The sequence below is a fragment of the Dromiciops gliroides genome, chromosome 5 (assembly GCF_019393635.1).
Source record: "Dromiciops gliroides isolate mDroGli1 chromosome 5, mDroGli1.pri, whole genome shotgun sequence".
Classification (NCBI taxonomy): Eukaryota; Metazoa; Chordata; class Mammalia; order Microbiotheria; family Microbiotheriidae; genus Dromiciops; species Dromiciops gliroides.
In genome coordinates, this window is record NC_057865.1 from 202,916,571 (window position 1) to 202,942,480 (window position 25,910).

The following is a 25,910-nucleotide window of genomic DNA, read 5'->3' on the forward strand; positions in this document are numbered from 1 at the left end:
ATCTCCTTGCTATGAGCCCTTGGAAAAGGTCATTTCCTTTTTCTGGGACTCATTTTCATATAAAATGAAGGAACTTGGACGAGATGCTTTTTCTAAATCCTAAGAGGTGCTAGAGGATCAATGGGAAAAGAGAAAGCAGAGTGTAGTCTTTTAAATGGGATAGGATCTGACTTGGAGACTCCTAGGTGAGGAAACTCCCCCTACTATCTGCAACTTTGAAAAGTGCCTAGGGCCAAACAGACCTGCAGGAGATGGATGTGAATCTAGCATTTCCTGGCTTTGAGGCTGGCTCTCTTTATACTATGCTTCCCTTTTCTTTCTTTCTTTCTTTTTTTTTTTAAAGCAGCTATTCTATAGGCAGCTAACTTCCCAGTAAGTTTCTTTCACGCTTGCCAGGCTCTTCCCTAAAAGTACCGCGGGCCAGAGTGCTAGAGGAGGTGTGGCAGGTAAGGGGCGGGCGGAAAGGGAGGCAGCCGCAAACCCCACCCCGCTGGTCCCAGCCGAAAGCAGGAAGCAGGGTGCCGCGGAGCCCAGTCTGGCTGTCACCATTTCGAGGAAAGCCGCTCCCCGCCTCGGCTGGCCGAGTCTGCTGGGCCCCCAGCCCCCCCAGCCGCCGCTGCCTCGTGCCCGGGACCATGGGCATTCCACTCCCGGAGCCGCCCGGCCCCCCGCGGCAGCTCCGGCTGCTGCTGCAGCTCCTGCTAGTGCTGGCCCCAGCCGGCTCGGCCCTGTGGCTCCTCGACACCCCGGAGCCGGCGTGCTCGCAGCCGGTAAGTCCCCCACGCAACACGGCAGGCGGGAGGGCCGGGATGGACAGCCTGGGCCAGGGCAGCTGAGTCAGGGGACAGTCCGGGCTGGAAAGGCGAGAGTAGGGAGAAGCGGCGCCAGGGCCCGGGGTAAGTGCGGTCTGGGGAAGAGAGAGTTTTGTGGACGAGACAAGCACAAAGAGGAAGAAAACTGGCCTGAAGGAGAGGAAGGCTGGCAGGCGCTCCTTCCGTGGGCTTGCACAATCCGAGGATCTAGAACGGAAAGAAGCCTTCTGACCATCATCGAATCCCGGGTTTCTCCACCTGAGGTCCAACGAATTCCCAGGGGGCTGAGGATAGAGTTAGGCAGGTTCTGAAATCGGAGGGGGGCGGGGCGTGGAGGTGGGGGGGAGTGACATCTTTTTAAGAATCAGTATAAGTAGATTCTTTGTAAGCCTGTGTTTTATTTTATACATTTAAGAGGCATTATTTCTGTAATAGGTGACACAGTAGGTAAAAAGGAGTTCGACTTGGAGTCTGGAAAGACCCCGAGTTCAAGAATACATTTTCTAACGTAGTGGACCTTTTCGGTGGGTCCTGAATTTTGGCCCAGCAAGTTGTATAACCTTGAGCAAGCCACTTAACCTCTCCGAGTCTCAGTTTCCTCATCTGTAAAATGGGGATAGTAATTGCACCTATCTCACAGGGTTGTTGTGAGGACAAGCGAGAAGGGCTACTCAATATTATTGTTTACAGGGTCCATACGTTCACCAGACTTCCAAAGGTCTCTGACACAAAAAAAGGTTAAGAACTCCTAACTCCCAAATTTTACAGATGAAGCAACTGAGGCAGAGACAGACAGACACTTAACTACCTTAGAGAAATTTACAGGCTAGTTTGCTAAGATTATTTAAGTTCAACAAAAAGTGGCCTAACAGATAAGCACTGTGAAGCTGTCAATGAGCTCCCTCAGAAAAAAACTCTCCAGGACCGGATGGATTTACAAGTTAATTCTACCAAACATTTAAAGTTGAATTAATTCCAATACAGTATCACAGTGTGTTTGAATAAATGGAACGCCTTAATTCAACAGATATTTATTAAGCTCCTAATATGTGCAATGTACTTTTAGGGGCAAGGGGTTGCAGGAGAGTACAGAGCCAAGCGGCAAGATAAGTCTAAAAAGCAGAGGTTTTGTGCATAACCGGACAGGCAAATCTATCTTAAATTCTGGGGTCTTCCAAAGTCCACATGAGATTCTGATTCCTTACATATTGTAGTATTTGGGGGGGGGAGGAATTGGGGTTTAGGTGACTTGCCCAGGGTCACACAGCTAGTAAGTGTCAAGTATCTTAAATCAGATTTGAACTCAGGTCCCTCCTGACTCAGGGCCAGTGCTCTATCCACTGCGCCACTTAGCTACCCCGATTCCTTACATATCAAGCCCAGAAATGGATGGCCATTCCTTCATCTCTGGTTGGTTCCTTGGGACCTTGGGTCTTTAAGGGAAAAATGGGGAGGGAGGGAAATTGCCAAGGGCCAGCATCAGTTCAAACATCACTGAAGTACCTTAAGCTCACTGAGGTGTGACTAAGAAGTGATGGCCCACCTCTGATTTTTTTTTTATTGTTTTTGAGAGATCTCCTGGACATCCCACAGGTGGATCTCCTTCCTGCCCCTAGCATTAACATGGGGTGTTTGTTAATATCTCCTTGTTGTGAGTCTGCAGGAAGTGGCACACCCAAGTGTCAGTTAGTGGTCTGTATTTAGGAGAGCATCTTTAAAAAAAAAACAACATTGTTCCAGTCTCTTGCACACATATATAATAAGGAATATCTCACAACTAGAGAAGAAGGAATTTAGATATAATGTAGTCCAATCCTCTTGTTTTATAGATAAGGAAACTGAAGCCCAGAGATAAAATCATGGTAAATGACAGAACTGGAACTGAAACTCAGGTCTCCTGATGCCAAGTCCAATACTCTTTTTACTGTTCTACTTGGTGTCTGAGTCAGAAGATAGGAATCAGAATAACAAGAATTCTTGGTATCCGGGGTAGTGGGTGATTTGCCAGCTGAGAAGCAAAAGGCATTGGTTATTTGGAGAAATTTGGGGTGTTTTATAGTAAAAATATGAAGGATTTGAAAAGATGCTTTTATAGGACCCTTTGTGATTAGCCAAGGTAAGCAAACACTTTCTAACTTAGTGGACCTCCTCGGTCGGCTCTAAGGCTTCCCTATGAAATCTACAGAATCAACATTTATTCAACAGTTATTAAATACCTATATAGCACAAACCACTATACACAATAGGTGCTGCACAAAGGGCACCAAGCTGTTGATATGTAACCTTTTTTTTTTTGGGGGGTGAGGCAATTGGGGTTAAGTGACTTGCCCAGGGTCACACAGCTAGTAAGTGTTATGTGTCAGAGGCTGGATTTGAAGTCAGGTCCTCCTGAATCCAGGGCCGGTGCTTTTATCCACTGCACCACCTAGCTGCCCCCTTTTTTCCCAATTTTTTAAAGCATTTTTATTTAAAATTTTGAGTTCCAAATTTATCCCTCCCATTCCTCTCCCATCCCTGATATGGTAAACCAATCAGTAATAGGTTGCAGTTATACAAAACATTTCAATTTTGTACAAGAAGATTCAAATAAAAGAACAAAAATGAAAGAAAAATTGAAAAATAGCATGCTTCAGTCTGTATTCAAACAATATCTGTTCTTTCTTTGGAGGTAGATAGTATGCTTCAACATCAATTCTTTGGGATTTTCTTGGATCATTATATTGCTGAGAATAGCGAAGTCATTCACAGTTCTTCATCGAATAATATTATTGTTACTGTGTACAATATTCTCCTGGTTCTTTTCATTTCACTATGCATAAATTCATCATGCAAGTCTTTCCAGTTTTTTCCTGCTTGTCTTATAGCACAATAATATTTCAATACAGTTATATACCACAGCTTGTTTAAACATTCCCCAATTGAATGGGCATCTCTTTGATTTTCAATTCTTAGCCACCACAAAAAGAGCTGCTATAAATATTTCTATATAAATAGGCCTTATTCCCTTTTTTGGATGTCCTTTGGGATGTAGGACCTAGAAGTGGTATTGCTGGATCAAAAGGAATGCACAGTTTTATACCCCTTTGGGCAATACTTGCACTCCAGAATGGTTGGATCAGTTCACAACTCCACCAACAGTGCAGTAGCGTCCCAAATTTTCCCACATTCCCTCCAATATCCAACAGTTTCCTTTTTTGTCATATTAGCTACTCTGATAGGTATGGGGGTGGTAGCTCAGAGTGATTTTAATTCACATTCCTCTAATCAATAGTGATTCAGAGTATTTTTTTCAAATGACTATAGACAGCTTTGATTTGTCTGAAAACTGCCTATTCATATCCTTTGATCTTTTATCAACTGGGAATGACATATTTTTTATAAATTGACTCAGTTCTTCTGATTCTGCTATTCTTTTTTTCCCTTTGGGGCAATGAGGGTTAAGTGACTTGCCCAGGATCACACAGCTAGTAAGTGTCAAGTGTCTGAGGCCAGATTTGAACTCAGGTCCTCCTGACTCCAGGGCCAGTGCTTTATCCACTGTGCCACCTAGCTGCCCCCTGATGCTGCTATTCTTAAAGAATAGTCAGTTTGGGGCAGAGGACAACTCTTTCATCACTATTTACTTATTTATTCACTAAACATTTAATAAGTACTGAGCATTATATTAGGTGCTGAGGAAGAGTAATAGAATTGCACCACTGTCATGCAGTATTTATTAAGCATGGGTTGGGAAAACAAGGGTTGAAATCAAGAGACAGCAAGTAGTTCTGTTTGGCAGAAATAGTATAAGACAAGACAGGAAAGGTAGATTAGAGGCAAATCATAGAGAGACACTTTGGTTAGAGGGGAGAATGTGTATGGGATTAGAGAGAGATTGGGTTAGAAAATAGGTAAGCAGTCTTGATCCTAGAGAAGAGATGATGAAACACACCTCCCTCTTATTTTTAGAGATGAGGGACTACAAATGTAGAATATTTCCTACACCATCAGACTTGCTGTGTCCATTTGATTTTGTCTTACCCAAGTCTTTTGTTTGAAAGGTGGGTTTAATGTGAGGAGGGGGAAGATTGGGAAATGATTGTTGTATAAATGCAAAATGAACTTACAAAACTTAGAGGAAAAACGAAGGTATAATCCAGATTGTGAAAGACCTGGAATGCTATGCCAAAGAGTTTGGTATTTATTCTTGGACTGAGAGACTCATCTTCCTGGTCCTCTGTAGCAGCTGACACTGTTGAGCACTTTCCTGGTTCTCAGATTTACTGATTCATTGTCTGGCTCACACTCACTACTTGTGGAGTGCCCCTCAAGGCTCTGTCCTTGGGCTCTCTTCTTCTCTCTCCATCTTCTTTCCTCACTTTGACTTCCTTGTGAGCAGTTCCTATCTCTATGCAGATAGCTTCAAGATCAGCATATCCACATCTGCTTATCCAAGTCTCTCCTAAGCTCTGGTCCTGCATCACTGTCATGTGGATGTCCTGTATGCATCGCAAATTCAACATGTCCAAAACAAAATTCAGTAACTTTCTCCCAAAACCCAAGCTTCTCTATTGCTGTCAAGAACACAAGTTCACAACCTCATGGTCAGCCTCAGCTCCTTGCTCTCCCATGTATCCTAGCAGCTCCCAAATCTAGTTGCTTCTATCTCCACAGCATCTCTGAAATACTCCCCCTCCTCTCCATTCAGGCTGTACCATCTCAGTTCAAACCCCAATGGCCTCCTTATTGATCTTTCTGCCTCAAGTCTCTCTCTCTTCAACATTTTCCACACAGTAACCAAAGTAATTTCCCTTAAGTGCAGGTCAGATATGTCACACACTCTGCCCCACACTGCTCAACAAACTCCAGTGGCTCCCTAATACCAGTAATTCAAATATGACCTCCTTTGTTTGGCATCTAAGGCAGCTCAGAACCTGATTGCTTCCTCCTATTCCAGTCCTTGAACTCTGGAATCTAGATATATTGACCTACTCTTTGTTCCACATGGACACTCAAATCTCCAAAGGGTGCTGTGAGGCTTAAATGAAGTAATTGGATGTAAAGCACTTTGCAGACCTTAAAAGAGAGACATATCACTTGTTGTTGTTAGCTTCCTGTCACCAGGCATCAAGTCTGGTGATGACCATTCCCTGAGCCTTCTGCTGCACTCCTACTGTGTTCAAACAATGTTTATAGGGCAACACAGGGCATGGTGGTAAATGTTTAACAACCAGCTATCCAGAAAAAAAAAATCTATGCATACACACTTGTAAATTTAATGTATGAACACTTTAAGTCTAGACAATCAATAAAACAAAAATCAAGTTCTAATTTGTATTAAGTACTGTTTTTTAACTTTTAAAAAAAATTTTCAATAATATGTTATTATCCCTGCAATTACCTATAAAAAACAATTTTTTACATTAGTTTTTTTTTTAATTTGAGTTTCCAAATTCTCTTCCTCCTTCCCCTCCCTCCCTCCCTGAGATGGTAAGCAATTTGTTAAGTACTGTTTTTTAAGGTATAAATGTGCACACTGAAAATTTAATAGTTTGTACTTAGAGCTGGCTCTAGCACACCCTTATACCATCTCCCATCTCCATGCCTTTACACTTGCCCTTTACCTTGTGTCTGGAATACATTTCCTCTTCACCTGGTTTCCTTCAGTATGTAGCTAAAGTAACAACTATCTGAAGCCCTTTTTTTTTTTTTCTGGGGCAATGAGGGTTAAGTGACTTGCGCAGGGTCACACAGCTAGTAAGTGTCAAGTGTCTGAGGTTGGATTTGAACTCAGGTCCTCCTGACTACCAGGGCCAGTGCTTTATCCACTGTGCCATCTAGCTGCCCCCTGAAGCCCTTTTAAAAATTTGATTTCATTGCCCCCAGATTCTTGTCTCCTTCTTCCCATAACCACCCAGCCTTCATTTTATATACAACATGCTATTTAACTTTGTGTAAAAAGGTATCTCCCCCGTAGGAATGTAAGTAGAGAATGTAGAGGGTAGGGATGGTTTCACTTTTTTCTTTCTATCTCTATCACTTAGCAAAGTGTCTTAATAAATTAAATTGTTGATTGGTTAGTAAGCACAATGTCCTGAAATAGTGACCTGTCTCTGGTCATTTGTTTTCCTCCAGTTGCCATATCTGTCCCCCTTCTTATCTTAGACAATATGGAAAGAGGGTTGGTGGGTAATGGATACCCTGAAAGCAGCCAGAGGTGAGAAAAATTTCATTCAGGGAATCAAGGAAGGGGGGAAATTCTCAAAACCACTACAATTTGTAAATAGTAATTAACTTCTTGTTTTTCCCACAGAGGTTAAACTGTACCGTCAAGAAGAGTAAGTCAAACTTTTCTTTTATTCGCTTTTGGTTTATTAATAAAATGATTATAATTTGCTAAGTTCTGGCAGCAGCACATTACCCCAGTTACCAGCACTAGGGCTTTCACACTTACATCATCGAGTACAATTAATGCTAGAGAGTATCCTCAAGCTGGTACTGGTATGCCTTACTTTAAGAATGCCTCTTGGGGCAGCTAGATGGCGCAGTGGTTAAAGCACCGGCCTTGGATTCAGGAGTACCTGAGTTCAAATCCGGCCTCAGACACTTGACACTTACTAGCTGTGTGACCCTGGGCAAGTCACTTAACCCCCATTGCCCTGCAAAAAAAAAAAAAAAAAAAAAAGAATGCCTCTTATGTCAGTATGAACTTCAAAACAAATTACAATTATTATTAGCTTTACCAAAAATTCACCAAGTCTCCTTTAAAGAGCCACTGCCTAAGTGTATTTTAAAAGATTCTATTTAAATTCATCTATTTTTTTAACCTTTTTTTTTTTTTGGTGAGGCAATTGGGGTTAAGTGACTTGCCCAGGGTCACACAGCTAGTAAGTGTTAAGTGTCTGAGGCTGGATTTGAACTCAGGTCCTCCTGAATCCAGGGCCAGTGCTCTATCCACTGTGCCATCTAGCTGCCCTAAATTCATCTATTAAAATCAATTATTGTATGTAAAAAAAAATCAATTATTGTGTAACATAAGGTATACCAATGGTTTTGCTTGTTGTTTGAAACTAGAAAGAAGGAACTTTTCTGGGCAGAGTTCAGGGATTTTGTACCATCGAAGTTCTTAAAGATCTTTGTCTCCCCCTACTCTAACCTATCCACAGTTTACCAATTGGTATGCCCAAAGCACAGCCCTGACTGTCACTTCCCTGTTAAAGAATCTCTAGTAGCTATAGGACCAAATAATACCCTTCTCTATTTGGCATTTAAAACCCTTCCCACCATGACTCCAACCTGTCTTTCCAGCCTTATTACATATTACATGTTAATCCCCAGGCTCCCCAGACTCTATGGTAAGGCCAAACTGGTCTTCTCACTGTTCTTCCCATATAGCATTCCAGCTCCCATCTTTCCCAAATCCATGCTTCTGCACAGGCAACCCCCACCTTCCCATGCCTAGAATGCACTCCCTCAATCTCAGACTGTTAGGATGTACTGAACTTGGAGTCAGAAATACCTGAGTTTGAATCCTGTCTCAGACACTTGATAGTTTGCAACCCTGGGTGAGTCACTTAAACCCTCTCAGCTTTCAGTTTCCTCATCTATAAAATGGGGATAATACTAGCATCTGCTTCACAAGTTGTGCAAATCAGTGAGATAACCTAAGAATCTCTAGCTTCCTTCTCCAACACAGCTGCTCGTTTCTCCCCCACCCCCAAAATTATCTTCTATTTTCCTTGTATTTATTTTGAACATACTTCTACGTGTGTGTGTTCTTTCCTCCTCAATAAGCATCTTGAGGTGAGGAACTCTCATTTTTGTCTTTGAGAATTCACTACATCACACACCTGCCCATTCCCCTTTTTGACAGTTCTGATTGTTAGGAACATTCTGCCTCAGGGCAGCTAGGTGGCGCAGTGGATAAAGCACCGGCCCTGGATTCAGGAGTATCCGAGTTCAAATCCGGCCTCGGACACTTAATACTTACTAGCTGTGTGACCCTGGGCAAGTCACAATCCCCAGTGCCCCGCAAAAAAAAAAAAAGGAATATTCTGCCTCATATTAAGTCAAGTTTTAGCTCTCTATAACACACCATCCATTGGGTCTTATTTTCTTCTCTGGAGGTAAATAAAATATGTCAAGTCAACAACATTTATTATGCTCTTACCACGTACCAGTCACTGTGTTAAGTGCTGAGAATATAAACACAAGCAGAAAAAAAGATAGTCCCACCTCACAAGGAGAACATAAAGCAAGCTGAAAACCTGGGGCAGAGAAGCCAGTTGGGATGAAAAGATGACCGTCTATGGCTGTGGTGGGTGCAGGCTGGCAGAGAACGTCCAGAGTCAGGCAACCAGCCTGGGTAGGAAAGAAGAAGACATGGTGGGCATGGTCATCCTCCCTAAAATGGAAGTTTGGGGAGAAAGCAGCCAATTGGGGGGGGGCAGAGTTAGGTTCCAATGTGACCCATGGTGAAGGGATGGAGTGAGCTTCTTCTTGGTCATCTTCATATTTATGTAGTAACACTTAAAAGCGCTTTATATACATTATTTCATTTGACCTTCAAAACAACACCAGGACAGAGTTGAAGTGACAGCACTTAAGACAAAGTCTCTCTTCTCCAGGATCATTAAATATTTCAGACCAGTGATCACATGGCCTGGAGCAGCCAAAAAGATCAGCTCCCAAATTTAGGATCATAGATTTTGAACTAGAAGAAAGCTCAGAGGTCAGTTGGTTCAACCCCTAAAGTTGACACTTAACCTCAGGGTCAGGACTTGGGCACAGATGTTCTGACTCCCATTTTAGCTTGCCCTGCCACAAATTTCTCTATTTTTGGCAATTTGGCTCTCTTTACCCTCTTCCCAAAAAAACAAACAAAACTAGTTTTACTCTCATTGCAGGTACCTGCCTGGCTGAGAGTTGGCTTTATCCTCTCAACATGACACCTTCTGACCCTAAAGATGTCAACATCAGTCTGGGCTTTGAACACAGCAGAAATGGAGACCTGTTTCCTGTGGTGCACATTGAATGGAAAGTACGGACAGATGGTAAGCAAGGGGGCGATGGGCAGAAACATTGCAAAGCCAAACATTTTCATTACTGAAATTTGAATTTTGGCTCCTGGTTCTGGGTTCTGACAACTGGGTCAGGATCAAAGGATCAAAGCCAAAAGGGACTTCAAAGGACATCTGGTCTGACCCTATTGTTTTATAGTTGAACTGAGGCTCAGAAACATTAGGGGGCTGTCCAAGGTCATGCAACTCATTAATTGTCAAGCTAGGAGTGGAACCCAGATCCTTTGATTCTCAATCCAGCATTATTTTCATTACGCATTTACCCACATCTTTATTCATTAGTAACACTGATTTATAAGTAAGCTCTTTAAAGCAGTGCTATGTGAGGGGAATTGTGACTATGTGGATTCAAACCCGACATCAGACACAAGAAGTCTTGGGTTCAAAAGTCATCTCTGGAGCAGCCAGGTAGCACAGTAGATAAAGCAACGGCCCTGGAATCAGGAGTATAGAGTTCAAATCTGGTCTCAGAGACATAACATTTACTAGCTTTGTGACCCTGGGCAAGTCACTTAACCCCAATTGCCTCACTAAAAAAAAAAAAAAAAAAAAGTCATCTCTGATGCATACTGACTGTGCCCTGGCTGAGTCTATTAATCTCTCAGTGCCCCCCAGTAGGTCTCCAAGACATTGGTAGAGGTTTTTTCAGTGGAGTTCTCTATAACAATGAAGCCATGGTTCTAGCCCCCTCCAAAACAACTACTCCACATATTCCACAATCTCCCCATGGAAATGACACTAACACATTGACACTCTTTTATTGATTCAGCATGGTCTTGTTCAGCCTTGGCAAATGGGCAAGTGGTTATTTCCCAAGAATTTCCTGGCAAATAAGTACTAAACATTGACCAACTACAAGTAGTCCATGTTTTTATTTTATTTTATTTGGCAAGGATGGTGGTAAAGAGAAGCTTTCCCTTTCCCCTAAGAGAAGGCTAGGTTACTTTTTTTTTTTTTTTTTTTTTTTAGTGAGGCAATTGGGGTTAAGTGACTTGCCCAGGGTCACACAGCTAGTTAAGTGTTAAGTGTCTGAGGCCGGATTTGAACTCAGGTACTCCTGACTCCAGGGCCGGTGCTCTATCCACTTCGCCATCTAGCTGCCCCGCTAGGTTACTTTTAAGGATGTCTATCATGGTGCATCTCCTAGCTTAGGAAAAGTTAGAGCTCATTATCTTTCATTCTTTCTTTCTTTTTTTGGTGAGACAATTGGGGTTAAGTGACTTGCCCAGGGTCACACAGCTAGTAAGTGTTAAGTGTCTGAGGCCGGATTTGAACTCAGGTACTCCTGATTCCAGGGCCGGTGCTCTATCCACTGTGCCACCTAGCTGCCCCTAGAGCTCATTATCTCTAACTAACCACTGACTTGGAAGAAAGTCCAAACTTTGTTGCTCATGAGAGGTCCAAAGAGCTTCAGTTAAATATAGTTAAATATAGTTTGCTTCTTTTGTTACTCTCCAGAGAATGAGGATTTAGAAAGTGGGAGGGATTGAAGCCCAAGGGTGAGCCGAAATGTTACTTAAACTTGAAAAGTTAAGTAAGAAAGAGAGGATTCTCATAATCTTGACCAGACATTGTGAAAAAAGGGGAGGGGAAGAAGGGGGGAGGTGTGGTGAGGCAGAAGAAAACTGTTTGTTACTATTCCTCCTTTTCTTTGGCAGGCAGCATCCTGTTTCTTCAGGGAGCTGAGCTTTCAGTGCTGCAGATGAGCACCAATGAGCACTTATGCGTTGAGTTTAAATTTCTAAACCGACTTCAGCAGCAACTTCGACCAGATTTGAATAGGGTGAGAATTTAGGGTTGTATTTTACACACACACACACACACACACACACACACACACACACACACACACACGATTTGTCTCTGTGTATAGATAGAGGAGTCATTCTAGTTTAATTGGAGTTCAATGACCATTGTGAATATTTTGAAGGTAATGAAATGTGAGAACCTTGGAGCTAGGTCTTCTGAATTGGCTCCAAAGAAGAGCTGGTGTCTCGGGAAGCTGGTCAGCAAGTCTTTCACCTGTGGCTCGAAGGTGATCCCCATCACTGGACCAACACTATCAGATAAAGATAGTGAAGTTAAGAAAGTCCAGAAGTAGATCCTTCACACTACCAATATAGATTCCTTCCCTCCCTTCTTGCACCCCCAAAACAAACGTTCCATCCAGCTCTTCTAGGATTCCAGAGAATACAGAACCCCCCTCGCCTGGTAACATCATATGCTGTACCCTTTCCCACTTCTCTACTACAACCATACAGAAAGGACAACAAGTTGGGAGAAGAACATCACCTATTCAATCTCCTCCCATTTGTTTTCTCATTTCTGATTGAACTTGCTTGGGGAAAAGGTGCAGAAGAAAAGAACTCAGGCCAGCACACTGCTGCAGCAATGCATGGCTAGAGATGTACTCAGACATATGAACATCCCACCACTGAGCTGGCTGCTCAAAATTTGATTCCTTCATCACTGTATTGTAACTGTAATTTGATGTCTTTGAAGCAAGCAGCTAATTGCAAGATTTAATCTTTAATGAGTGGAACTTCCCACCATTCTAGGTGACTAAGGCAGGATAACCTCCCCCAAAATGAAAGTGGGGAACTAAGAGACCTTTCTAATACCCATGATAGGGCTAAAAATAAAAAACAAACCCAATATCCCCCAATCAGCCCTGGCTCCTTGGATTGCACTGCTTTACTGGTGGTGCTTAGATAAATGGCAGAGACCCTGAAGGTCACAGGATTTAGAGTGAAGTCGCCTCCTATGACCTGCTAGGGTAGTTATGAAGGAACTTTCTTATCTAAACCGTGAAGGTTCCTGATTCCCAAGAAGAGTTTGCATGTGACTTCTTGTATTCCCAACCCTACCAAACTCTCAAGAAATTCCCTGCCCTCTCTAAGAGGGCAGAAGACAGCTTTCTCATAACCCTAATATCTTCCCATCTATTATTCCCATGGGCCCACGAGGCTGCCCATTGTAAAAGCTGCATAAGAGTTCTAAAGTTAAAGGTGTTGGGATGAGTTATTTCATCTCTTGCCTCAAATTCTTCTCCACCTTGTGGCTGTTGGGATTCCCTACCCATAAACAACTCCTGCTGCCAGTGAAAGACCGTACATTAGTATCTTTATTGGACTTGGAGGCAGAGGGAGTGGGTAGGTGGGGAGAGGGATGTTTTGGGGGGGTTTTTTTGTCATGGATAGAAAAGATAATTTGGTCATAACATCCACCCCTCTAACTCTCTTCATTTTCTTTTTCAGTGGCATTTCACCTTCAGTAATTTTGTGGTGGAGCCTGGCCAAGAATATGAGATAACAGTGCATCACTTGCCGAAACAAATACCCAATGGAGATCCAAACCACGAGTCTGTGCCTTTCCAAGTGCCTGGTAAGAGACCCCCTCCCCGCCCCGTTCGGGTACACCTTTCCTCATTCTACTTCCAGGCTTTTGAAAAGAACTTGCGAGTTGTTTCAGACTTTAGTTCCTCTACCTAGCAAGACCCAAATAATTACTGCTGTTGTCAAGTTGCATCTCCCTAAAGAAGAAGACAAATGTCAAAGATGTTAAATTGCTTGACAGTGTCTGGCTTGAAGGCTCATCCCCCTCAGGGCAAGCTGAACCCCTTTTTGACTTGTTGAGAAACCAGCATTGGGCAGGAGGGATTCCAGGAGAGTTGTGCATATTGTAGAAAGCCTGCCCTCCATTTGGGGAGCAAAACTAACTCCAGGGAAACCATCACAAAAATCACCCAGTGTCAGCCTTATCTTGAATAAACTGCCATTCCCCAATCATAACAATGGCAGATGTTTATTGGATCATTTAGGTAATAAATAGCTACAGACAAATTTCAAATTTATGTCCTCTGACTGCAATATCTTTCATACCTGGGCAATTGCAGCTGTTTCATAACTGGTTTCTAACCAACACATTTATTGAGTAATTACTCCAGGAAAATCACTACCCTTACCTCCAATCAATCCTAAACAGATATCTACTAGAATCATAGAATTATAAAATTTAAGAGCTGAGAGGAACTTAAGAGAAAAATCTATCTAGTTCATCTGTCTCATGTCACAGATGGAGGAAACTCTGATGAAGAGAAGGAAAGTGATGGGTCTAGTTTGTATAAATGACAAATGTCATTTTGTGCATATCATCCATCACCTTCTCAAAAAAAAAAAAAAACTTTGGTTTCCAATCACTTATGCTGCCTTGGTCCAATGCTAAGCCAGGTATTAGATTATTAGATATCTCTCTCTCACTCACTTGCTCGCTCACTCACACTTTTGTCCCAGCCTTCTCCAAACTAATCTCTTACCTCACTGCCTTTTTTGCTACATGGAATTCTCCCTCTTCATGTACCAAACTCCTCTCTTTACTTCTTTACTTTACTTCTGTGTGAAGCCTTTCCTAACCACTCCAGTCACCTGTGAGCTCTCCTTCTTCTGTATTCCTCTACCACTTATGGATGGTACCATGAATTTTGCACTTAGCATTACTAAACATTATTGTAATATAACCTTTTTAGACATACAACCTGCTTTCTCACCTAGATGTTTAAGTTCCTTGAGGGCTCAGGGATCATGTTTTATGCCTATCCATAGTCCTGTGGTCTGGCAAGTAGAGGGTGCTCAATGTTTGTTAATAATAATAATAATAATAATAATAATAGGGGCAGCTAGGTGGCACAGTGGATAGAGGACCAGCCCTGGATTCAGGAGGACCCAAGTTCAAATCCGGCCTCAGACACTTGACACTTACTAGCTGTGTGATCCTGGGCAAGTCACTTAACCCCAATTGCCTCACCAAAAATAATAATAACAATGTTTGTTAATGTTGAGCCCCCCTCCTTTCTGGAGCCTCCCAACCTCTTCCCTGTAGCAGAGAGGAAACTCATGCAGTAATTTTTAAAATTTTAATTTGTAGAATAAAACAAGCATTTCCATAACATAGTATAATAAAAAAGATGACTACCCATGAAACTTCAAATCTATTATGTATAACTTACTGTTCCTTTTAAATATGTTATCATGTAATTTTTTTTCCTTTTTTTCTTCCCTCCCCCCCACCTGCTCTAGAGATGGCTACCATTAGATGCAAACGCGCACACGTGTGTGTGTGTGTGTGTGTGTAAAATAATTCTATACATACTAATATTTATCATTTCTTTCTCTGGACACAGATAGTTTCTTCCTTCTTATGCCCTTTATAGTTAATTTGGGTATTTATAGTCAAAATTACTTATTCACTCAAAGTTGTTCTTAAAAAAATACTCCTGTTACTGTATACAGCATTCTCTTGATTCTTCTCATTTCACTCTTTATTATTTGATGCACATCTATTCATGCTTTTAAGATCATTGAGTTCATCATTTCTTGTAGCATAGTACATCCTATCATATACCATCACAATCAGATACCACAACTTGTTTAGCTATTTCCCAATTAACAAGCATCTCCAAAATTTCCAGTTCTTTGCAGTAAATCTTATTCCAAGCCTATCGTAGCATTTCTCAAGTGAAAAAGAAAACACTGAGATGGTATAGAGCCGAGGAAGAAAAAGAAATGAGAAATGAAAAAGTGAGAAGATTACTATCAAAAAAAATCAAAAGCTAACACTTACTAGCTGTGTGACTGCCTCACTAAAAAAAAAAAAATCAAAAGATTTCCTATTTTGCTAACAGTAAGAAAAGACCATCTAGAAGGCTCTAGAGGTGGACTGGAAAGGGTCAGGTCTGAAATGATCTCAAGAAAAATGGCCTTGTATCAAAAGTGTCTAATGACTGTGAATAGGCTAGTTTAGTTCAAGACCCCTGTAAGGGGGCCATGCCCACTAGCTAGAGCTGAGAAGACAATTAGTACTTTTATTCTAAGAGAAACTCTTTAATCGCAAAGGATTTTGAGGGGTTCATCACTGAGTAGACCTCTCTTACATGTTATTCCCCAGCAAACAGTTTTTCCTGTAAAGAAATAGGCTGGTCTCAAGGTTTGGAGCCTGAGCCTGCCTCACAGCCTGATACCTAGTAGACTTTCTTTTCTTCTTCCCTTGCAGACTGCATGGACCCCAGAATGAGAGTGACTACCCCCTGTGTGAGCTCAGGTAATTGCTATTGTTCTCCCCTTTCCGGGGCTGTTGAGGTTTAAATTTGAAGTGGGAGTGGGAGTGGGAGATGGAGGGGGTCAAGTGTTCAACCTTTGAAAAGATCTGTTTAATTTTTTCTAAGTTTTATTGGTGTCTTTTGTATTTTACACCAGTCATTTCCTACAGCAGCCCACTACCCCTTACAAAACCTTCTCTTGTAACAAAGAAAAACAGTTAGAACAAAACCTCAAAATGCAACAATTACATCTGATAGCGTGTAACATTCTATACCCACAATCTCCTACCTCTCCACGGAGGGGATGGAAGTTCTTTTCATCTGCTGTCTTCCTGAATTCCCTCCAGGAAGCCTATGGGAGCCTGGCATCACAGGAGAAAGGCTGAAGAATAACTCCCTGTTGGTCAGTTTTAACCCGTGGAATGAATCAACCACTTACAACATCCTCCTGAGCAGTTTTTCAAACACCAGCAGCTGTTTTCAAGACTTTCGATCCATTACCCAGGTAACTGCCCTTTGAGACTAGCCCCAAACCAACTACACCTTGATGCCTCCCTCAGGCAGTCCCACTGCAAAAGAGCTGGACTGAAACTGGGAAGACCTGGGTTTGAGTCCTAGCTCTGCCATTTGTCATTAACATTTAAATACCCCTTCAAGGTTGACAAAATGCTTTAATACATTATTTCATTTGATCTTTACTCCATAGGGCTAAGTATTATTTTCCCCATTTTACAGATAAGGAAACAGACAAAGAAGTTAACCAGGTTAGCCCAGGGTCCAATAGCTAATAAATGTCCAAGGTAGGATTTGAACCCAGGTTTCCTGATTTCCCAATCTAGTGCTCATTTCACTACCTCTCTTATTAACTCTATGACTTTAGAGAAATTATTCCATCCCACTGAAGCTGAATTTCCTCATTTCTATAATAAACAATTCTAACTCTCCCTTCCTGTCATCACAACCCCAGATCCTAAATTCTACTGATAGAGGTCTTTTCCCTTTTTTTCTTATGCCCTTCCCTACCCTACCCTACCTTTTCTCTCCATTCCCTTCTTTTTCTTCCTTCTCTCCCCAGCCCAGACAAGAAGATTTCCACCATCGGATAAATGTCACATTCCCCTTACAAAATATGAATGCCTGCTGCCAGTACAGCGTTCAGGTGAGACCCTGAATCCAGGGAAAGGCCCTGTCAAAGGCAGAAGTGTACTTTCCTGCTGTTTGGGGTGGTATGAAGAAGTTACAGTGACCAAAGTGAACTCTGAGGATACAGGATTGTTCTTTCTCCAAGTAGAGAAAATCTATTCTCTGCAAGTAAGGCACTCTAAAGTTTTCTCAATGCTCCTTCTCTACCCTGTTTGCTTCCATGCCAAAGTAATCTACCACATGGGCTTTGGTCGATTTGGGGTAGAAATCCTCTAGGCTTGAGAAGAGGAGCCTTTGATCCTCTTCTGCATGCTAGGAGATTTTGATACGAGTTACTTGGAAACCCTATAGTACATTTAATAGCAACAAAACCTTCCATGCTAAATTCAACAAACAATATCGGTCCAATTTGTTCAAGTCAAACCATGTGGTTATTATTTCCCTAAGTGGCAGAAGTGCCCACTTGCATGTGCAATCACCTACACTTTTTGTGTTGTTTTTGCTTACCCATTTTGAAACTTTCTATTATTTTTGGAGGGAGGTCACTTATAGTGTTTTTGTGTTGTACTCGTCCATGTGGTGAGATGCTAGTGAAGGTTGGACATTAAAATTTATGGGTATGCATTTTTTTGAAACTAAAGGAAACTCTTGAAGTCAACATCATTTCCAGATGTTCCTTAAATAGTCTCTTGTATAGTCAGTTAACTAGCATTTACTAAAGAGCCTAGGATATACCAGGCACCGAAGGCTGACTTTCTTCTCTCATTTCTTTTACTCCTCAGATCCAGCCATTCTTCAAAAGTTGTCAGAATGACTGCCTTAGACACACACTGTCCATCCCTTGCCCAGTGCTACCATCACCAACACCCAGTAAGACGGGTCCCTTCCTGACTCATTACTGGGGGTATGGGGTGGAAGTAGTTGGAAAGGGGTGAGAGCTTGTGCAGATTCCCAGTCTGTGCTGTGGATGCTTTATAACTTTTTGTTTACCTGTTGTCCTTTCTTTGTTCACTTTGCAGCCTGCCCTCCAGGTAAGCAGGTCCAAGCCTTGTCCTAGAGCTCTGTACAAGGACACAAATGTGCCATGTAAGTAGCCACCTTTTGAGACTAAGACAGTGGAGGAGCAAGATGGCCCTAAACGTCATTTGAAAAACACTGCCACCTTGCCTGCTGCGTGGCCCTGGGATGTCCCTTTCCCTTTCTGTGTCACCTTTCTCACTTGCAAAACTCAATCCAATAAGCATTTATTAATGGCTTCCTGAATACTAAGAGCTCCATGAAAGTTTTGATGTGACACTGTTGGTCCCTGCCCTTAGAGACCATACAAGCTAATGTAATAAAAGTCCACCTTTTTTTTAACATTTTAAGGTTTTACAATGCACGTTCATCACAACTCTGAGATGATACAATTATCACTCCCATTTTAGAGATAGGGAAACTGAGGCTATGAAAGGTGACATGGTCACAGAGAGAAATGTCAGAGCTGGTACCAGAAGCCAGGTCTCCTGACTTCCAAGTTCAGTGCTCTTTCCACAGTTGCAATCTTATTCTTGCAAAATATTAGAATGTGGAGCTATTAGCATTTATGCCCAGTGGTATGGATCATAAATATTGATTGATTAATCCAGGGAGCATAGACTCTGAAGGACCAGGAAGGAGGGGCACCAGGGTTGTTAGATAAGGTCCTTCCTTCTCTATCTCACTGGTTTCCTTTCACCATAGATGATGTGTCACTGTGGGTTTACTGGTTTATCACTGGCATCTGTATCCTGCTGGTGGGCTCTGTCATCTTCCTGGCCATTTGCATGACTCAGAGGAAGGCTGGTAAGGAGCAAAGTAGCAGAGGCATTGAAATGTCTTGAGCTTTGAGTTTTGTGTTTCATTTCATCTATTGCTGTCCATCTTTTCCTTCTCCCCTCTGCCCCATGGTATCCTAGTGTATTCCCCCTCTGTGAGGCTAAGGCCAGGTCACCCTTCACTCAGAGCCCTTCACTCCCACATCAAATAGAGTTCTCCTCTGCCTCTCTGTCTTTTCCTCATGTGCACTGGCCATGGATGAATTTCCCATAAGTCCTTACTGGGATGGAGTTCCCCTAGAGTTCCCCTAGAGGTCAGTTAACCACAAATGAAATGCTATCATTTGTAATCACTGTAATTGAAACAGGTTGAATGTTTGGGATTCTCACAGTTACGGGTTTAGCAAATTAAATACTGGGCCTGAGGTTCGGAAGGATTTGATTCCAATTTTTGTGGAATCTTCTATGTCACCTGAACACATCATTTTACTTTTGCAAGCCACAGTTTCCCTTACCAAAAAAAAAAAAAAAAGGCAGAAAATTATTAGCATAGGAGGATAATTATTGAATAATAGTTAAGTCTTGGTTATCTTGGTAGGATGATATCCAGATCCTTTAGTTCTTAATTTCTCTTTTATTATAAGAATTTTGACCATTTCTGCAAGAGTGAATGGGAATTAGGAAAGAGAACACTCGTCCATCCCTTTCACCCAGTGTAGACATCCATAGGGTGGGGGAAGGAGAGGCTAAAAAGGTGGAGACTGAAATGGATCTCTTAACTATTTGGTTGGGTTTTTTCATGGACCTGGGTAATTCTGTGTCCTCTCTTGGCAGACATGCATATTAGTAAGAGATGACTTTTTTCTTTTTAAGCATTGCATCACTGTGGTTTAGGATTGCATAAGGAAGACTGTTTTTCTTGCTCTCCTCAAAAGATATAAGGAGGAAATATCAATAAAGAACTCAGCAAGAATTGCCTGTAAACACTTATTTGTGCAAGACTTAAGCTTTTAGCACTGATGCTTTTGGGGAAGATACACTCCCTGAAGTGCACATTCTAATGTTGGAATAGGAAGAGTGTCTACAAGGGAATTGGGTTGAATCTGGACTTGGTCCCAGATTAGGGCTCAACATTCATTTATCTCATTGTTTTAGACCAAAGTTAGGCTTCCTGGGTAGCTCCTCTTTGCCCCAGAATTGTACAAAGCTTCCCTCTGGGAACCAGTGATACTTTCCCCTCTCAGTTTTCATGGCAGTTGGGACTATGGAGAGGGAGGTGAAGGAGTAAGAACAGGAACTCTCCTATCCCAGGTCTTTCCATACTGCATCCCCATTTCCCTTCTAAGAGAGCAGTTCTAGCATAAGATAACCCAGTCCTTTGTTACTCTAATTGATTGTTTCTTTTTAGAATCTTCCTCTGATAAACCTGAAAGTGACACCAGAAACCCTGGCAAGTACCTCTTTTTTGTTGCTGTTTGTTTGATTGATTGGTTTGGTCTTTGTTTTGGGTTGGGTTTTGGGTTGGGTTTTTTTTGGGGGGGTGGATTTTTTCTTAAGAGAGCAGCAATTCAAAGGCTTGGGATGTAACAGCTGATCCCCTATCATAGACCACTCCAAAATCCCTTCAAGAGATGGCTCACAAAGGACTCATTCCTCACAAAAAATGCTCAAAGTACTTCCTTGAATCCACAATGGGATTTCAGGAACAGTGGTTGTCCTAGGCAGAGGAACCCCAAACATCAGGGTAGAGAAAGAATCATTCTAGAGAAAAATCAAGGTGATTCTCTTTTCACAGAATCTGAGTTTGAAGAATTTAATTCAACCACATTTATCAAATACTTATTATATGGGAGGCACTGTGCTATGATACAAAAATGTAAACAAAACAGTCCCCTTCGGCCCTTAAGGAGTTATTTCACTGAGAGGGTACAGGTACATGAATAAAAATAATACCAGGGAATTTGAGAGAATAAAGAGCAGGGACAGTGGATAAAGCACCAGTCCTGGATTCAGGAGTACCCGAGTTCAAATCCGGCCTCAGACACTTGACACTTACTAGCTGTGTGACCCTGGGCAAGTCACTTAACCCCCATTGCCTCACCAAAAGAGAAAGAGAGAGAGAGAGAGAGAGAGAGAATAAAGAGCAGCAATAGTACCAGAAATGAAAGAAAGCTTCAGAAAGGAAATGGTTCCTAAGCTGAGCCTCAGGCAAGCTAAGGATTCTGAGAGGTGGTGTATAATCAGAGCATGTGGAATCACTTGGATGAACCCTGAGAGGCAAGAGATGGAACATTTGGTCCAAGCAAGATCTATTGGTCTCATTTGGCTACAACACAGATTGTTTAAAGGGGAATGATATGAAATAAAGCTTAAAAGGTAAGTTGGAACCAAATTGTAGAGAGCTTTGATTGCCATATTGAGGAATTTAAAATTTTTTTTTATCCCAAATAATATCCCAGACCAGCTAAAGGTTTTTGAGTAAAGGAATGACTCTGGCCAGACCTGTGCCTTAGGAAGATTATTTTGGCAGTTGTATAAAGCATGGATTGGAGGGGTAGAGAGATTAAAGGCAGGGAGAACAAGTAAGAGGCGATAACACTCATCTAGGGACAAATCTTGGAAGCCATTTGGTTCAACCCATATAGAAACAGGAATTCTGTTATAACATTCCCAACAAGTGACTATCTAGCTTTCCTTTGAAGTCTTCTAGTGATCTAGAACTTCCTATCTCTAGGGACTGCCTACTTTTATACATCTCTAATTGTTTTCTCTTCTTTGTAACTTCAAAATCTACCTCTCTGAAGTCTCTCAAGAAGTACCTCTACATACTGAATTTGTTCCATTTCATGATCCTTCCCCTCTGATTCTTTTTAAAATTATGACAGTGATGAATTATAATGTTAAGGGAGTATGAGTACTGAAACTAAAGAAGAGAGGAGGGAGTTTCCTGGGAAAGACATTTTTGATGCTGTTTAAAAGAAGTTTTAGTGCATTTGTTTTACACTAAAATGTCATTATTCTATCTGCAAAAATAGGCAAAGACCTCTGCTTAGGCCAAGGATTCCTCCAGTACAAATGAGCTTCCTTGGTGTAGCATAGTACAAAGCCTTAAGCATTTGACAGTCTCAGTAGATGGACTGGCTCATGAGTTTGGGCTCCATATTTCAGCCAATGGTACCAGCATTGGGAAGGATACCAATTTAAAATATTGGGGGGGGGGGATTCTTGTTTCTTTCAGAAATTCTACCCCTGGACAACCAGACTCCTCCACCCTTGAAGCCCCGGAAAGTCTGGATCATTTACTCGGCTGATCACCCTCTCTATGTGGATGTGGTGGTCAAGTTTGCTCAGTTCCTCATCACTGTCTGTGGCACTGAAGTGGCCCTGGACCTGTTAGAGGAGAAGCTGATCTCAGAGGTGGGAGTCATGGCTTGGGTAAGTCGACAGAAGCAGGAAATGGAGGAGAGCAATTCCAAGATCCTCATCCTGTGTTCCCGAGGCACCAGAGCCAAGTGGCAGGCAATCCTTGGCTGGGAAGAGCCTGCTGTTCAGCTCCGGTATGACAGGTGGAAACCTGCTGGGGACCTGTTCACAGCTGCCATGAATGTGATCCTTCCAGACTTCAAGAAACCAGCCTGCTTTGGAATGTATGTGGTCTGCTACTTTGATGGCATCAGTGATGAAGCTGATATCCCCGACCTATTCAACATCACTCCTAAATATCCTCTGATGGAGAAGTTTGAGGAGGTTTATTTCCGGATCCAGGAACTAGAGATGTTTGAACCAGGTCGGGTGCACCGGGTCAGGGAGATCACTGCTGAAAACTACCTCCAAAGCCCCAGTGGCTGGCAGCTCAAGGAAGCAGTACAGAGGTTCCGGGAATTGCAAGTCAAATGCCCCAACTGGTTTGAACAGGAGAATCTCTGTTTGGAAGATGAAGACAACTCGTCACTGCTGAATGGAGAGATGACTGAGGAGTCACCTTTACCAGCAGGAGGGAGAATAGTGAAACAGATGCCTCTAATACAGGAGCCTTCTCCTGGGGACCATTTGGTGGTAGACCTCTTCATCAATGAGGAAAAAGGGGTCTCTAAACTGGATATTCCATTTCTGCCCCAAGGGGCTACACTTACCTATCAAACGGTAGTCCCCATAGAAGAGGATCAATTGACTTCTGTGGTGGAGCCCTTACATAAGAATGGTGATGGTAAAGCCAGCCGACAGGTAGTAGTTGGTGAAGATGACATGGAATGTGTCCCACTGATGGGGACCAGTGTTTCCCATCGGAACAGTGTATTCCTCCTCCCCAGGGACTCTGAAGCTTCCCCTCTCTCAAGTACTCCAGTGCCTTCCCCCAACTACCTCCCAGCTCCTGTAAGAGAACAGCTAGAAGGCTTAATGTACTCCCTCTTCCAGCAGAGTCTGAGCATCCCAGGTGAAGAGGAATGGGAAAGACAGCAGCTGGTCTTCAATAACCCTCATACACCCTGTGAGGAAGAACAGAGGCAGTCAGTGGAGTCTGATCAGGGCTACATCTCCAGGAGCTCCCCACAGCCTCCTGATGGGTTTGTGGAAAAGGAGGAGGAGGAAGAGGAAATGGAAGAGCAGGATGCAGAGATATCTACAGAATTTCTCTCTCCCAATGTTTTGGAGAATCTGAAGAACCTTCAACAGCAACTGTTATTCCAGGAGATACAACAGAACTCTAACTGGGACTGCCTAGATGAAAGGAGATTATCTACAGAATTATAGTCATCCTAATGGTGTGCTATAGATATGAGTCATCAAAGAGAGAGAAAAAGAAAATGCATACCTATAATTCTACTATCTAATGACGAGAAGCTCAGGAATAAACTTACCTCTCTTCTAAATGTAAGCGTGTTCTTCCTAAACTACCCACTTTGTAAATATGTGTAACTCTTTCCCAATGACTTACCACTGAGCTATGAGCTACTTTCCAGTGATGACCTATTGCCTTCCCATATTGGGGGGGGAGGGGCAGAATATTGATAGAGAACAGAAAAAGAGGAGAGGAATCTGAAACCCTTACCTCTGTCTCTGGTGTTAATGTAAACATAAAACAGGTGATGGGAAAGGGTTTCCCTCTTCTCTGACTTGCAGTAAGAAGTTTTTCAGATGGTACTTGGGAAGGATCCCTAAAGTTGCAACTCCGTGAGATAAATTGAGATCTGGGTTCTCATAGTGTCCCACTTAAAGATTTAAAGTCCCTTAACCACTTAAAGTCCCAAAGAGCTATAGGTATGAAAATGGCTAAGGAATCTTTGACAGTGCAAAACCACAGACTGGCATGTTAACTTAATGAGGAAAACCTTCTGGGGAAAAGTCATCATACAGACTTAAGGGTTCAAAGTGTATTTGAGATTACCTTTCCTACAAACCAGAATGGCATTCCAAGGCTCCATTCTTGTACTGACCCCTTGGAATGGACTAGAATTCAGAGGACATGAAGGCTGCAAGCTACCATAAAGATCATCTATTATAACCTTCAATTTTTTAGAGAGGTGGAAATTGAGATTCAGAGAGCTGAACGGTTACAGCTACTGCCCACTTTCCCCATGAGGGCTGGATCAGCAGAGGGTAACTGGTACCTTTGCTTATAGGGTTTGTATTTCTAATGCTATTCTTCAAGAGCCTCCACCAATGTGCTTCTCATTAATGGTCAACCAGTAGATCTAATTAATTAGCTCTAATTTAAAATAGTAGACACAAACATTTCCCTCATAAATCTGAGGCTGACTCTTCCACAAGGACACAGGAAGAGTGGGATCAAACTTAAAGAGTACAATCGTGGTGAAACCTGAGTGTGGCTAAGGCAATTCACAATTCCTGGTGTGAAGCCCCTCCCCCATCTCAGTTTTGTTCCATTCAATTATGTAGCAACATGAAGAACAAGGTAGAGTCTAGACACAATGCCCCGGTCCTATAGCTTCACCTTAGCAAGTCACTTTTCACCTAGAGCTTTGGACACTGTCTTCTTGCCAAAAATGTCTCAGCCTACCAAAATTTCCAAGCAATTTCCCCCAACCTCCTCAAGAAGCATATATTGTTATATGTTTCCATATTGATATCATTTGGCAGATTTCTCCATTGCCAGAGGCATAGTGATGATGTTCTTGAGCTGGAAGCATAATTGTGTCTTGTTTATTTCTTTGTTCTCCCTTATTTTGGGCTATTTCTTTATTTAACACCCACTACCACCCCACAGGGTTTTCCATCCAAATGTCAAGGTTCCTAAAAATTCTTTCCAACAGAACTTTTTTCAATCCACATTACTAGGTAAGGGTACTACTGACTTTTCTCTTAGAGTTCTTTGACTCAGGACATCCCATAGCTTCTACCTTTAATTAAAGTCATCAATGTTTTATGAGTCTTTTTGTATACTTGTACATTTACTTGTGTATTATTTTGAATGATGGGAAATAAACACCTGAATACTCAAACTGACTATGATTTACCCCCAGAATGATATCTGCTTTTCCCAGGACACATTCATTCCCAGTCATTGAATTTTATTCATTCAAGGAAGGGAGCCTTGGGCTTAGGTCTTGACAATAACTTTTTTTTTTTAAGTGAGGCAATTGGGGTTAAGTGACTTGCCCAGGGTCACACAGCTATTAAGTGTTAAGTGTCTGAGGCCGGATTTGAACTCAGATACTCCTGACTCCAGGGCCGGGGCTCCATCCACTGCGCCACCTAGCTGCCCCAAGAACTTTTTTTTAATATTTTTATTTCCAGTTACATGTAAAGACATTTTTTAAAAAATTTTGAGTTCTACATTTTCTCTCTCACTCCTCCCTCCCCGAGACAGCAAGCAAGTTGATATAGGTGGTACATATGATGACAACAAGAGTTCTTAAAAGTGAGCATGATCTATCCGTACTAGATCTCAAACTGTATTACAAAGTGATAATCATCAAAACAATCTGGTGTTGCCTAAGAAAAAGAATGGTGGATCAGTGGAATATATTAGGTACACAATACATAG

The 25,910-nt window shown here is 42.1% G+C and overlaps 1 protein-coding gene across 1 annotated transcript; it reads left to right on the forward strand.

Moving 5' to 3' along the window:
• The first annotated feature begins 549 nt into the window (after positions 1–549).
• On the forward strand, positions 550–25,325 carry IL17RA (interleukin 17 receptor A). Its single transcript, XM_043968653.1, has 13 exons — positions 550–770; positions 7,105–7,129; positions 9,698–9,844; positions 11,530–11,654; positions 13,129–13,255; positions 15,920–15,967; positions 16,313–16,470; positions 17,041–17,124; positions 17,891–17,978; positions 18,128–18,139; positions 18,831–18,932; positions 20,313–20,354; positions 22,143–25,325. The coding sequence occupies exons 1-13, from the start codon at positions 636–638 to the stop codon at positions 23,654–23,656; spliced, it is 2,607 nt and encodes an 868-aa protein (XP_043824588.1). The 5' UTR covers positions 550–635; the 3' UTR covers positions 23,657–25,325.
• Positions 25,326–25,910: the final 585 nt, after the last annotated feature.

Excerpts from the sequence above, each read along its gene's own strand:
- IL17RA (XM_043968653.1), top strand. The coding sequence starts at position 636 with ATGGGCATTCCACTCCCGGAGCCGCCCGGCCCCCCGCGGCAGCTCCGG. Across the intron at positions 11,655-13,128 it reads TTCGACCAGATTTGAATAGG|TGGCATTTCACCTTCAGTAA; the intron begins GTGAGAATTTAG and ends TTTCTTTTTCAG. Across the intron at positions 17,125-17,890 it reads GCTGCCAGTACAGCGTTCAG|ATCCAGCCATTCTTCAAAAG; the intron begins GTGAGACCCTGA and ends TTTACTCCTCAG.